We start from the raw sequence: 14,884 nt of genomic DNA on the forward strand, positions 1-14,884 counted from the left end.
ACCAAGAAGAAATTTGTTAAGGGGGTTAAAATTCAGAGAGAGAAAATAAAAACGTTGAGGCTTGCAGATAATGTTGTAATTCTGTATAGCTGAAAAAAGAATTGGAATATCCGTTGGATAGCATTGATACGGTGTTGAAAAGATAAGACGAAAAGTAGAAGTAAAGAGGGTATAAAATACTAACTGACAACAGCAAGAAGAGCATTGAAAATTTGAGTGTTAAGAAGTTTTTGCTGAAGGTGTTTGTCTGGTGTGTATCGCTGTACACAAATGAAACGTTGACGATAAACAACACAGACAAGAAAAAGGTAGAAGCTTTTGAAATGTAACGTTACAGAATAACACTGAAGACGAGACGGGCAATAATTAATGTGGAGGTATTCAGTCGAATCTGAGAGAAAAGGAATGTACTTACGTTCCGACTAAAATAATGGATAGTTTGATTGCACTCGCCCTGAGGCATCAAGGAATCATGAATTCGATAATGGGGGGGGGGGGGGGGATTTTGTGAGTAGTGTAGGGGGGTGGGGAGGGGGGAGGGCGGGTAAGGTGAGGGCACGTGAGTGGAGGGAGCGAATTGTAGAAGGAGGAAGACTCGGCCGGCCGTAGTAGCCGAGCGGCTCTAGGCGCTACAGTCTGGAACCGCGCGACCGCTGCGGTCGCAGGTTCGAATCCTGCCTCGGGCATGGATGTCTTTGATGTCCTTAGGTTAGTTTGGTTTAAGTAGTTCTGTGTTCTAGGGGTCTGATGACCTCAGAAGTTAAGTCCCATAGTGCTTAGAGCCTTTTTTTTTTTTTTTTTTTTTGAGGAAGACTAACGCTTGACTACCAGTAAAAAGGTATGTAATGGTGTACGTCCCAGACGTGAGACTTGCAGAGGACAAATTACCTTAGAGAGTTGCACCAGTTCAGTCTTCGCTCTGAAGACAACTACAACCTTGTTGGATCCCTATCCCACTGAACCATACGTAGCATCCGCAGTCCTACTGGACCCATTCCCCAACTCAAGCGCAATCAGATGCTGATCTCTTGACCTCAGCTTCTGGAATAAAAGCTTACATATTTTATTCTCTAACCCCAAACACTAGCTCTTCATTTTCCTCCTCGTGATCTTATCGTATTCATCTATTTACATGGATCTGATCACCAAGACTCATGGCATGGTTTTCCGTTGACTTACAGAAACATCATCCACTATGACACTGACACAACAAGTCTACATAAATCACATGCTGTTTGTTTTCCTGATATCCTATTAGTGATGACATTTCTCATTTATAGCCCATACTCTATAGCTTTCAGCCGTTATTTATTGTCGTTCTTCTACAGTCAAATCAAACAACCACTTTAAAATATTGCGTTAGCACACCGTACGTCACTAATTTTTTGGTCTGCTTATTGCTAGGACAAGCCTCGGTTAGAACAGCACTAGTTAAGTACAGTAAATCGCCGGCTTTTCGATGGTCCAGACTTCTAAATCGGGGTTTTAGTAAGATTACGGCAAGTAACCATTAATAACGGTATAGCCATCTTGACTGGTCATCGGCGTGTAGAAGAGAAAAACCTTTTCAAGAAAGAAACCCACTCAAATGGCGGATTCATGAGCACGGTAATACCGACAAGTTTTAGCGTATCAATGAAGTATTTATGAGCAGCGGATACACCATATTGAATACTTTGTAGCGGGGATGTGTCTTGATAATATCGAATAAATACCGTAGAAGATATAGCCTTTACTTTTACACGCCAGTCATGGACCACATAAAACACCTCCCTTATCTGATGTCTTGACGCACAGATAATCTCATAGCAGTTTCTTATGACGTCAAAAAATAACCTTTTTTGGGGCAATAGTATCCTTGTATTGGCCTAAAATCTTATTATTGAACTTCATCAGTGTAGTCACATATCGCATACATTTTTTAATTTGCTCACGCGTCATTCATGCAGGTGTTTTATTTTTAGAACGCATTATTTAGAGAAATGCATGTTATTCCAGTCAAATCGCAGATACACAGTGGAAAAGATGGGATAGAAGATTTAATTTTTTTAAATTCGTTCATATGGTTGGAAAGATTGGAAAAATCAGGTTTATCTTGTTTAAACATTCTGTAGACAAAAAGCTTGGAAAATTTCGGAACTTTTTCAATTTTTTTCAAAAACTCTCTCTCTCTCTTGTGCACCTAGCGCTTTCACATCTATTTCGTTCTAAATCCACACAGAATTCTCTGCATATTTGATTACTACAACTTCTTTCTGCACTCGTTATCAAGGGCGCTACAGTTCGTTAAACAATATCAGTTTTTCAAATTTTGTGCAAAATGTCAAAATAATTGGTTTTTGAACACTTTCGTTTCAGTTTCTGTTTATGCAGTACAAATATATTATAAGTAATGTTGTTTAATGGAACTGAGTGTCTGATTTTGCAGCATTCAATTACTCTGCGTGCAGTCGGGTGATTGCTGGGCTCCCATCTGCTGTGATTAGTACATCACTATCGAAGTTGAGCTCCAGGGTATTTCAGCCCTGTCGCAGGCACGCTTATAAAAATGCATCATTTACTCATTATGTTATATACATATTAAATAACCAACGGCAGAAAATTGAACTACTGTTAGATAAAATAGGCAAACCGAAGTCGGTAGCCTGTATAAAGATACAATGCAATATAACTAAAACGTAGCACCTACGCGTGCATGAACATGAGAAACGCGTATGTTATCCCATTTTCTGGGAGACTGTTTCAAAGAGCATTTTTACAGATCTATTATAACAGATGCCACACCACATAAAAAGTTATCGGAGCGAGTGTACTGTTACTGGTCTTATATTGTCTAATATGATATTCACAGCTTAGTTTAAGACGAATCGAAGTCTTTGCTGCTGCGGATCTACATTTCTTTTAGTGTACCAGTTTTCAATGACTAAACTTCCTTGAAACAAAACAACCGCAGCCTTTGAAGCTGTTTCGGACACCACCACAACGTCACCATATTTCTGGAAAAGTTGACAGTTCGAACATTAGGACGAGGTGACTTAGAAATTTGCTCTAACAGATCGTCCATAGCGAACTGACATTCTTCTGTTTTGCTCTACAGGTGGGCAAATATAGCCCCTTTGCCTTCATCTATTTATGTTGCAGGTCGGTGTCCCCGTTGCAACTGAAACACGTTGAAACAGCTTTCTGGAGCAAAATCTGTGGTACCACCCATCTGCAGCTACGAAGACATTTACGTTTTCAATCCGCTCCACCAGTTGTTGGCCAAATTCATCGCCACATCGTTTAGCTTGTTCTAATAATGTAGATTGCACTTGCAGTTTCATTACTTTGTAAGCAAAATTTCGTTTCCCGTCGATAATTTTAACTGTTTGGTTAAAAAGTCATCAGGATTCCGTTTTGCACGTAAGAAGCTTTTCTCTTTGAAACTGAACTGACCTTTTTCCTGCGACTGATGTGAGACGCCCGTTGATTCCTTAACATGACGAAGGCTAGCTGCTATCATTCGCTCTTTAATATTCTTCTTGTATCTCTTTCATGCACCATCACTTCACTGAGACTTTTCCAAGAACGTGAATAAGCCGACTCCCTAGGTTTATCACTGCACTAGCTTAATGTGCTCACTCTTTTCTTTTTCACAACACTTTCATTACACATTACAGCTTCTTCGAAAGTGAAACATTAATTCACATTAGACGCGCTCATTTTCAGCATCATAAAATAATGAAAATATACTACGTAGAAGCGACTACAATAATGGATGAACCTTACTATTTTGTGCTAATAGCTGGTGTAGTGTAACGACGTAAGTTTTGTATAAATGATTTTCTTTTGACATATGACCATGTGCAGACCTCGTCGCCTACGTCAGTTACAACACACTTCAAAATTATTTAAATTCTTTTTAAATTGTCTCTGAATGGTTCTTGAACGAAACTGTAATTAAAACATCATCATTTGAGTCGTATGCGCAGAATTACGTCATTCAGTCCAATTGGTTTGCGCAAACTTTTTTTAATTTAGATGTCGTTTGTTTCTTCTCAGAAATTATATTAATGCAAGTTATCTATTGTTCCTTAGTATAATTCTCCATTAAGAAATTCTCGGAACACGTATTTAAACTTTTGTAGTATACACTAGTTTATTATCTTCATATATACCACATATAGACGTGAACATGAGCCTTGACAAGATAGGACTGAACATTTACAACATGATTAAACTTTCTATGACGTCATTGTTGTACAAACATTACAAATTCTTATTTTTTCAGTTTTTAGAAGCACGACGCAACAACTCGGTTTCAGGATCTTCTGTTGCTCTCTGGCTGTCGACCCGCGACGTATAGTGGCCAGCAATTTTCTCTCTGGCCCCGGCAGTGAAGATGCTGTCTCCGTTCGTTGCGCCGCCCTCTCCGTACATGAAACATAAAAAATAAATACAAAACTTTAGATAATTCACAACAATTACAAAGATTAAAAAAATACATAAACAAACCACTAAATTAAATTTATATTCACCTGCAAACTGGGCTGACACTAATGGATGGGTGACGCTTCAATTTCGAGTCCCACTACACTGGGAACGCGCTTTGGAAGTAATCAGCAAAGACAATCGTGCTCCGCGCAGTTAACTATAGATGCAATGTTGTCCGCTAAATAATAATTCCTACCCACTTTTTCTTATAACTGATCATTAACATCATTCAACTATAAAACATGTACGGCACCTGTACGCAATTAGTTATGCGCCACAAAAAGAAATTCACTCAATTAGAGCTGACTGAGTTAGCAGGTATTGAATGCAATTTCAGCGATGCTGTTAAATACTGGCCAATCCGCAAAGTGAGATATTCAGTTCCATTGTGAGACGCAATTCCATTGTTTAACGTAACATATTATAATGTACATTTCCACTACATAAACAGAAATTGAAATACAAGCGCACGAAAACTTAGTATCTTGCCATTTTGCACGAAGTTAGAGAACTTTTTTGACAAACTGTGGCGCCCTTGGCATTGGATGCAGAAAAAACTTTTAGCTAGTAATGAAATTTGTAGAGAATTTTGTGCTCTTTTAAAAAAGAAATAGACGTTAAAGCTCTGGGACCACAAGAAACTGAGATTTTCTGAAGATAAAACTGAAAAAAGTCGGAAATGTTCAATTTTTTTGACTGCAGAAAGTTAAGCCAACGTAAATTTTGTTGAAAAACTTGAATTTTCCCCATTTCCAACAAAACGAGTAAGTTAAAAAATAAAATATTCTACGCCACGTTTTGCAAGGTGTAGGTTTTTATCCTGATGATTTGACTGGATTACGTGTCTTCAGTGTCATACTGTGATGTAATGAGGCTTTAGATTTTACTCGCCTTGATATTCTCTATTTCAGCTCTGGCATAATAAAGACAAAGCGTGTTACGCATTATCATCGTTCACGTCGCAAATTTTTTTTCACAAATGAAATAATCTTCGACTCAGTTGTCGAACGATAATTTATCTTTCCATTATCATCAACAACAGCTACTGAGGGGGATGTATGCTTCACTCTAGGCGGAAATGTATGCTTTAATGAAATTTCAAGGGAGACTAATATTATGCTCTGGACCTGGAACAGAAACCAGCACACTTCAAAACTTAGTTAATAACCCTACCTACTCAGTAAGCAGGCACACTTCACCCTAGTTCTCCTTCCGCACAAAGGTTCAATTCTGCCAACACCTTTCTGGTATTTATCAAAAACCACAGATTCACTCTTACACTTATTTATGAGCTGTAGATACACAGTTTAATATAAAACATTGCAGGTTGGGAGTTTATGTACAGACCAACTTGCGACCGGGTGCCTCGACGTAAGCGTCCCCGAGATTTGATCCCTGCTATTTATAACCCTCATCTGCGGCTTCGCATCAGATTACGGAACCGGTCTTCCACTTTTGACCGAGTATCGGTGTGTCCCAATGCATTATTCACTCCCCTGAGCTCAAACAAAGCTGAGTCCGTCGACACTGGACGACGCAGAAGTTTCGACATATTTGAACCAACTGAGAAAAAAACGAAGCACCCAGGAAGGGAGGAGAAGAAGAAATGAAACTTTACGGGCTGAGAGTAAATGTTATGTTTTTCAGTGATTACAACACCAATCAAGTTTACACCGAAGAGCCAAACAAACTGGTACACCTACCTAATATCGTGTAGGGCCCCCGCGAGCACGCGGAAGTGCCGACACGACGTGGCATGAACTCGAGCAATGTCTGAAGTAGTTCTGGAGGGAATTCTGCGGGGCTGTCCACAAATCCGTAAGAGTACGAGGGTGTGGAAGTCTCTTCTGAACAGCACATTGCAAGACATTCCAGATATGCTCAATAATGTTCACGTCTGGGGAGTTTGGTGGCCAGCGGAAGTGTTTAAACCCAGAAGTGTGTTCCTGGAGCCACACTGTAGCAATTCTGGACGTGTCCTGCTGGAATTGCACAATGGACATGAATGGATGTTGGTGATCAGAGAGGATGCTTATATACGTATCACCTGTGAGAGTCGTATCTAGAGGTATCATGGGTCTCATATCACTCCAACTCTACACGCTCCACACCAATTCAGAGCCTCCACCAGCCTGAACAGTCCCTTGCTGACATGCAGGGTCCATGGATTCATGAGGTTGTCTCCATGCCCGTACGCGTCCATCCGCTCGATACAATCTGAAACGAGACTCGTGCGACCAGGCAACATGTTTCCAGTAATCAACAGTCCAATGTCGGTGTTGAAGGGCCCAGACGAGGCGTAAAGCTTTGTGTCGTGCAGTCAAGGGTACACGAGTGGGCCTTGGGCTCCGAAATCCCATGTCGATGATGTTTTGTTAAATGGTTCGCACACTGACACTTGTCTGTGGCCCAACATCGAAATCTGCAGCAATTTGCGGAGGGGTTGCACTTCTGTCACGCTGAACGATTCTTTTCAGTCGTCGTTGGTCCCTTTTTTGCAGGATCTTTTTCCGGCAGCAGCGATGTCGGAGATTTGATGTTTTGCCGGATTCCTGATATTCACGGTACACTCGTGAAATGGTGGTACGGGAAAATCCCCACTTCATCGCTACCTCTGAGATACCGTGTCCCATCGCTCGTGTGCCCATTATAACACTACGTTCAAACTCATTTAAATCTTGATCACCTGCCATTGTAGCAGCAGTAACCGATCTAACAACTGCGCCAGACACTTGTCTTATATAGGCGTTGCCGACCGCAGCGCCATATTCTGCCTGTTTACATATCTCTATATTCGAATACGCATGCCCATACCAGTTTCTTTGACGCTTCAGTGTACAAGGAACGTGGCAGTATTAGCCTACCCCCTCTTGCCTCACAACTATAGTAACTGGCCCTTGATATCCTGGATACTGGCGCTGACAGATCTGGAGATCTTGCTGGCTCTGGGAATACTTCAACGTCACGCAAACAGTTCGCACAGGCACGTCTCACGCATGACGAGCATTCTCCTTTTAAAAAGGGACACAGTGATACTGCCGCATGAGAGGTAATAAAAGAGGATGCAAGATGTCCGTGACGTTACGTTGTGCCATCAGATTTCCCTCAGTCATTATAAGCCGCGACCTGAACTCGTATCCCACGGCTCACTACACCGTGACGTCAGGAGTAACACCACTGTGTGTGTCTATAAAAGATTGGAAGAATGGGAGCTCCCCACAGGTCGCCGCCATACTGGCCAACGATCACCATCCGGGGTAGAGCAGAACCGTGATACATCCCTGAACACAAGGCCCCACCAGCAGTATGTGCTTTCCGCTCACGACACCACCCCAAACGCAGCCGTTTGTATTTTTGCGTTAACGGCAGCCTATAAATGGGACAGCAATTCTCTGTTCCAGCTGCTGCTAGTCTCCAAACATTGCTTCTGGATGACCAGAATGCTGCTGGACGTCCATCTACGTCAACATCTACGTCTGCATCTATACTCCGCAAGCCACCTTGCGGTGTTTAGTGGAGGGCACTTTGTGTACCACGGTCATTTCCTCCATTTCCTATTGCAGTTGCAAACAGTTCGCGAGAAGAACGGCTGCCGGTAAGCCTCCGTGCGATTCAAAATTCGAATCTCTCTAATTTTATCTTGATGCCTTCGCGAGACATACGTAGGAGGGAGCAGTATATTTGTCGACTCTTCTAGGGAAGTAATTTCTCGAAACTTTAACAATAAACCTCACCGTCATGTAGAACGCCTCTCTTGCATGGATGTCAAATCAAACACCTTTCAGGCGTCTAGATTCCAAACTTATCTTGGCTACCAATTTCGGCGATTTACTACGCTGTCTTGACGTCCTGTGTACAGACAACAGTAGTACCGGTATGAAATAGATAACCAGAAAAGGGGCTTGGTACAAGTGTTATATACAGTGATAGTATGTAATACCGTAACTGTTCCAACCAGTATACGAAGTTACCTAAAGTTACAGATAAATGAACGAATAAAATAAGAGAACAGTTGCACACTTTATTAACTTAAACTACTGAGCAGAGTATATACATCATATAATCGTAAAAAAGGAATCTACTAAACGGTGATCAATATCTCATGTTATGCATAGATAATCACGATATAATTCTAATGCAATGTCCTTGAAACAACCGGAGTAAAACATTATAGTCATACACTGACGAGAACAGACTGAGCATAAAACATTTGTTTACATGCTGTCATACTAGGAAACGTAGACCACTTACTGGAGATCAACCCCATAACTATCATCATGTTCCATACTAAAAATAACTAATAAAAGGAGAATATAAAATAAATCAGTACTGTTTATCGATCACAAACTCTTAAGATGCAATTTATTTAATAAAACATTTCTAGTGAACCAAACTATGAATCTAATGTAACATACCATAACGAATTCCCACTAAGCACTAGGTACTGAAATATATGGAAAAGGCAAAACCAATGTTATCACAAAGTGATAAATCTGCCAGTAAGCAGGCGTGTGGCTAGGTGATACACCAAACCATAAGCTATGAAATAAGCCTAATGAAAAGAACTGCCATACATATGCAGTATATTAGAAAGACATTCATTACAATCAGAACAACCAAAGGCGCGTACCTCTGTATGTCATGCAGCCCTTAAAAAAGTGAAGAGACAGGTAGTATGATCTACGGCAGAAAAACTCCCACAACACATGAGTCGGGGTATACCATGTCAAACCTTTGTGGTTAGATGATTAGTTGAGAATGTGGATATCAATGAATATACCAGAACACTGTGTCGGGTATTATCAAGGCATTAGAGGTTCGGGTGTGCAATCTGAATAAACACCCATGTCAACTAATAAAACTATTAATCTCGTGAAATCTAACACTCGTCACGTAACATGAAAACAACGTAAAGAGGGAAAGAATAAACACCATAATACCAACCAATTTAGTGTAGCACCCGTCATGGTTACATGTCGAAGAATGTAGGTGAGCAATAAAGTAAGTTGAGGCAACGTTAACCTACGTCACCTAGGACTTATGGAAAAACTAGGAAGCTACAAAAAACTAACGACATCTGTATTGTTTAAAGAATAGTAACTGCACGGTTGTAGTGCAGCCTAGAAAACTGACGCTACCTCTCTTGCATTCTTCACCACTGGTGTACGTTGACCATCTCTGTGACACTTCCGTGCTTACTGAATGAACGAGTGACGGAACGCGTCGTCTTCTTTGGATCTCCATCAGTCCTATCTGGTATGGATCCCATATTGACGAGCAATATTCAAGTATTGGTCCAACAAATGTTTCTAAGCCAGCTCCTTAGCTGATGGACTACATTTTCTGAGGATTCTTCCAATGAATTTCATTCTCGCATCTGCCTTAATCGCGATTAATTTTACACTACTGGCCATTAAAATTGCTGCACCACGAAGATGACGTGCTACAGACGCGAAATTTAACCGTCAGGAAGAAGATGCTGTGATATGCAAATGATAAGCTTTTCAAAGCATTCACACAAGGTTAGCGCCGGTGGCGACACCTACAACGTGCTGACATGAGGAAAGTTTCCAACCGATTTCTCACACACAAACAGCAGTTGACCGGCGTTGCCTGGTGAAACGCTGTTGTGATGTCTCGTGTAAGGAGGAGAAATGCGTACCATCACGCTTCCGACTTTGATGAAGGTCGGATTGTAGCCTATCGCGATTGCGGTTTATCGTATCGCGACATTGCTGCTCGCGTTGGTCGAGATCCAATGACTGTTAGCAGAAAATGGAATCGCTGGGTTCAGGAGGGTAATACGGAACGCCGTGCTGGATCCCAACGGCCTCGTATCACTAGCAGTCGTGATGACAGGCATCTTATCCGCAACGCTCTAACGGATCGTGCAGCCACGTCTCGATCCCTGAGTCAACAGATGGGGACGTTTGCAAGACAACAACCATCTGCAAGAACAGTTCGACGACGTTTGCAGCAGCATGGACTATCAGCTCGGAGACCATGGCTGCGGTTACCCTTGACGCTGCATTACAGACAGGAGCACCCGCGATGGTGTACTCAACGACAAACCTGGGTGCACGAATGGCAAAACGTCAATTTTTAGGATGAATCCAGGTTCTGTTTACAGCTTCATGATGGTCGCATTCGTGTTTGGTGACATCGCGGTGAACGCACATTGGAAGCGTGTATGCGTCATCGCCATACTGGCGTATCACCCGGCGTGATAGTATGGGGTGCCACTGGTCACACGTCTCGGTCACCTCTTGTTCGCATTGACGGCACTTTGAACAGTGGACGTTACATTTCAGATGTGTTCCGACCCGTGGCTCTATCCTTCATTCGATCCCTGCGAAACCCTATATTTCAGCAGGATAATGCACGACCGCATGTTGCAGGTCCGGTACGGGCGTTTCTGGATACAGAAAATGTTCGCTTGCTTCCCTGGCCAGCACATTCTCCAGATCTCTCACCAACTGAAAACGTCTTGTCAATGCTGGCCGAGCAACTGGCTCGTCACAATACGCCAGTCACTACTCTTGAACTGTGGTATCGTGTTGAAGCTGCATGGGCAGCTGTACCTATACACGCCATCCAAGCTCTGTTTGACTCAATGCCCAGGCGTATCAAGGCCGTTATTACGGCCAGAGGTGGTTGTTCTGGGTACTGATTTCTTAGGATCTATGTACCCAAATTGTGTGAAAATGTAATCACATGTCAGTTCTAGTATAATATATTTGTCCAATGAATACCCGTTTATTATCTGCATTTCTTCTTGGTGTAGCAATTTTAATGGCCAGTAGTGTATGTGATCGTTCTATTTCAGATGCCTCCGCCCGCTAACTTCTAGGTATTTTATGGAAGTAACTGCTTCCAGTGATTGCTCTGCAGTTTTTTCATGACAGAATAAAGGGTATTTTAGTGTATGTATACGCAATACGTTACATTTGTTTTTGTTGAGGGTCAACTGCCATTCCCTGGGCCAAGTGTCGATACTCTGCAGGTCTCTTTCCACTATCGCGACTTCTGTGTACACAACAACATCGTTCCCAAAATGCCTCACGGAACTTCCGACATTATCTATTAGGTCATTTGTATATATAACGATAAGTAATGGTCCTCTAACGCTGCCGTGGGGCACTTCCGAAGTTACTTTTACGTCCGAAGATCTCTCTCCGTTCAGAATGGCATGCTATGTTCTATCCATTACTTGTACCTGGATGTCAGGCGCAGATGTGAGTGGGTTACGTTGTGATTGGCTCACAATATGGTGATCCTCCGCTGTGATGGTCAGACGTGGTCGATGTAAACCCTGACGACTAGTATGCCAGCCTCACGATCCCATATAGTCTAACGTCGAGCAGCTGTCACATCCGAATGCCTTACAAACCTGGGTAGTACACGATTCACCCAGCCGGCCAAATGGTTACTCGCAATGAGACACCTTTCAAACTCTGTCAGGTACTGATAAAGCTATCTAACACGAGTTCGCGACATCTCCCTGTCCCACACAGTGATCACTCCGTGTGACCCAGTTATTTGTAGAGAAAATGTGCGTCGAAAGAAAGAACAAAATAGATCTCTTTGCTACTGTTTCATTCGTGAATTGTGCACGGCAAGAACAACTACCTGTAAATTAGCGTATCAGGTGGAACTTTTGGTTGTTTCGTCATGATCATTTTGTGAGGTGTATTTTGAAGGAAGTTACGATGCTTGACCGTTTTTGCATCATACGCACCTGGAACGAAATCAGTAAACTTCTCTGTGATTCTGTCACGACTCAGTGTTACATGTTGATGTTGTTGTGGTCTTCAGTCCTGACTGGTTTGATGCAGCTCTCCATGCTACTCTATCCTGTGCAAGCTTCTTCATCTCCCAGTACCTACTGCATCCTACATCCTTCTGAATCTGCTTAGTGTATTCATCTCTTGGTCTCCCTCTACCATTTTTACCCTCCGCGCCGCCCTCCAATACCAGATTGGTGATCCCTTGGTGCCTCAGAACATGTCCTACCAACCAATCCCTTTTTCTCGTCAAGTTGTGCCACGAACTCCTCTCCACTTCTGTTCAATACCTCCCCATTAGTTATGTGATCTACCCAACTAATCTTCAGCATTCCTCTGTAGCACCACATTTCAAAAGCTTCTATTCTCTTCTTGTCCAAACTATTTATCGTCCATATTTCACTTCCATACGTGGCTACACTCCATACAAATACTTTCAGAAACGGTTTCCTAACATTTGAATCTATACTCGATGTTAAGAAATTTCTCTTCTTCAGAAACGCTTTCCTTGCCATTGCCAGTCTACATTTTATATCCTCTCTACTTCGACCATCATCAGTTATTTTGCTCCCCAAATAGCAAAACTCCTTTACTACTTTAAGTGTCTCATTTCTTAATATAATTCCCTCAGCATCACCCGACTTAATTCGACTACATTCCATTATCCTCGTTTTGCTTTTGTTGATGTTCATCTTATACCCTCCTTTCAAGACACTGTCCATTCCGTTCAACTGCTCTTCCAAGTCCTTTGCTGTCTCTGACAGAATTACAATATCATCGGCGAACCTCAAAGTTTTTATTTCTTCTCCATGGATTTTAATACCTACTCCGAATTTTTCTTTTGTTTCCTTTATTGCTTGATCAATATACAGATTGAATAACTTCGGGGATAGGCTACAACCCTGTCTCACTCCCTTCCCAACCACTGCTTCCCTTTCATACCCGTCGACTGATATGACTGCCATCTGCTTTCTGTACAAATTGTAAATAGCCTTTCACTCCCTGTATTTTACCCCTGCCACCTTCAGAATTTGAAAGAGAGGATTCCAATCAACATTGTCAAAAGCTTTCTCTAAGTCTACAAATGCTAGAAACGTAGGTTTGCCTTTCCTTAATCTTTCTTCTAATATAAGTCGTAAGGCCAGTATTGCCTCTCGTGTTCCAACATTTCTACGGAATCCAAACTGATCTTCCCCGAGGTCGGCTTCTACCAGTTTTCCCATTCGTCTGTAAAGAATTCGCGTTAGTAGTTTGCAGCTGTGACTTATTAAACTGATAGTTTGGTAATTTTCACATCTGTCAACACCTGCTTTCTTTGGGATTGGAATTACGGTATTATATTCTTCTTGAAGTCTGAGGGTATTTCGCCTGTCTCATACATCTTGCTCACCAGATGGTAGAGTTTTGTCAGGACTGGCTCTCCCAAGGCTGTCAGTAGTTCTAATGGAATGTTGTCTACTCCGAGGGCCTTGTTTCGACTCAGGTCTTTCAGTGCTCTGTCAAACTCTTCACGCAATATCATATCTTCCATTTCATCTACAACCTCTTCCATTTCCATAATATTGTCCTCAAGTACATCGCTCTTGTATAGATCCTCTATATACTCCTTCCACCTTTCTGCTTTCCCTTCTTTGCTTAGAACTGGGTTTCCATCGTAGCTCTCGATATTCATCCAAGTGGTTCTCCTTTCTCCAAAGGTCTCTTTAATTTTTCTGTAGGCAGTATCTATCTTACCCCTTGTGGTAAGCCTCTACATCCTTACATTTGTCCTCTAGCCATCCCTGCTTAGCCATTTTGCACTTCCTCTCGATCTCATTTTTGAGACGTTTGTATTCCTTTTTGCCTGCTTCATTTACTGCATTTTTATATTTCCTCCTTTCATCAATCAAATTAAATATTTGTTCTGTTACCCAAGGGTTTCTACTAGCCCTCGTCTTTTTACCTATTTGATCCTCTGCTGCCTTCACTATTTCATCCCTCAAAGCTACCCATTCTTCTTCTACTGTATTTCTTTCCCCTATTCCTGTCAATTGTTTCCTTATGCTCTCCCTGGAACTCTGTACAACCCCTGGTTCTTTCAGTTTATCCAGGTCCCATCTCCTTAAATTCCCATCTTTTTGCAATTTCTTCAGTGTTACATAGGATCCCGTAAATAGAAGCCCGGCAAGCGTATGGTCTGCCGCACTCTGCCGCAGAATACAATTTAGCACTAAACAGTACAGTGGCACACCTGTGAATATTTCACGTCCGTACCCTTGCTAGGAATATTTTAGAGGAATAACAGCTCAAGACATCGGTTCCTTGTAAATCTACATAGGGAAAGGGAGTCAAATGCATTGGTATGCCGACTTCGTGTACCACTGTTTGTATTTATGAACGTAAGAACTACAGTAATGCTGTTGTGAAGAAAAGAAATGAGACTCCTTTCTCCAGTGAAAGTTAAGGAACTACTTGCGATGCTCCAAAACGTACAAAATTGCAATATTTGGCCATGACGTAAATACACTCCTGGAAATTGAAATAAGAACACCGTGAATTCATTGTCCCAGGAAGGGGAAACTTTATTGACACATTCCTGGGGTCAGATACATCACATGATCACACTGACAGAACCACAGGCACATAGA

At 41.9% G+C, this 14,884-nt stretch overlaps 1 protein-coding gene across 1 annotated transcript in view; it reads right to left on the reverse strand.

The window, feature by feature from the left end:
- The window catches only part of LOC126456458 (uncharacterized), a 171,440-nt gene extending 162,000 nt beyond the window's left edge, over window positions 1-9,440 (reverse strand). Inside the window, exons 1-2 of the mRNA XM_050092208.1 lie at window positions 9,418-9,440; window positions 3,436-3,469 (exon numbers count right to left, since the gene is read on the reverse strand). Of these exons, the coding sequence (XP_049948165.1) occupies window positions 3,436-3,469; window positions 9,418-9,440 (57 nt within the window). The remainder of the gene's footprint in view (window positions 1-3,435; window positions 3,470-9,417) is intronic.
- Window positions 9,441-14,884: the final 5,444 nt, after the last annotated feature.

Source organism: Schistocerca serialis, chromosome 2 (assembly GCF_023864345.2).
Source record: "Schistocerca serialis cubense isolate TAMUIC-IGC-003099 chromosome 2, iqSchSeri2.2, whole genome shotgun sequence".
In the NCBI taxonomy this organism is placed as follows: domain Eukaryota; kingdom Metazoa; phylum Arthropoda; class Insecta; order Orthoptera; family Acrididae; genus Schistocerca; species Schistocerca serialis.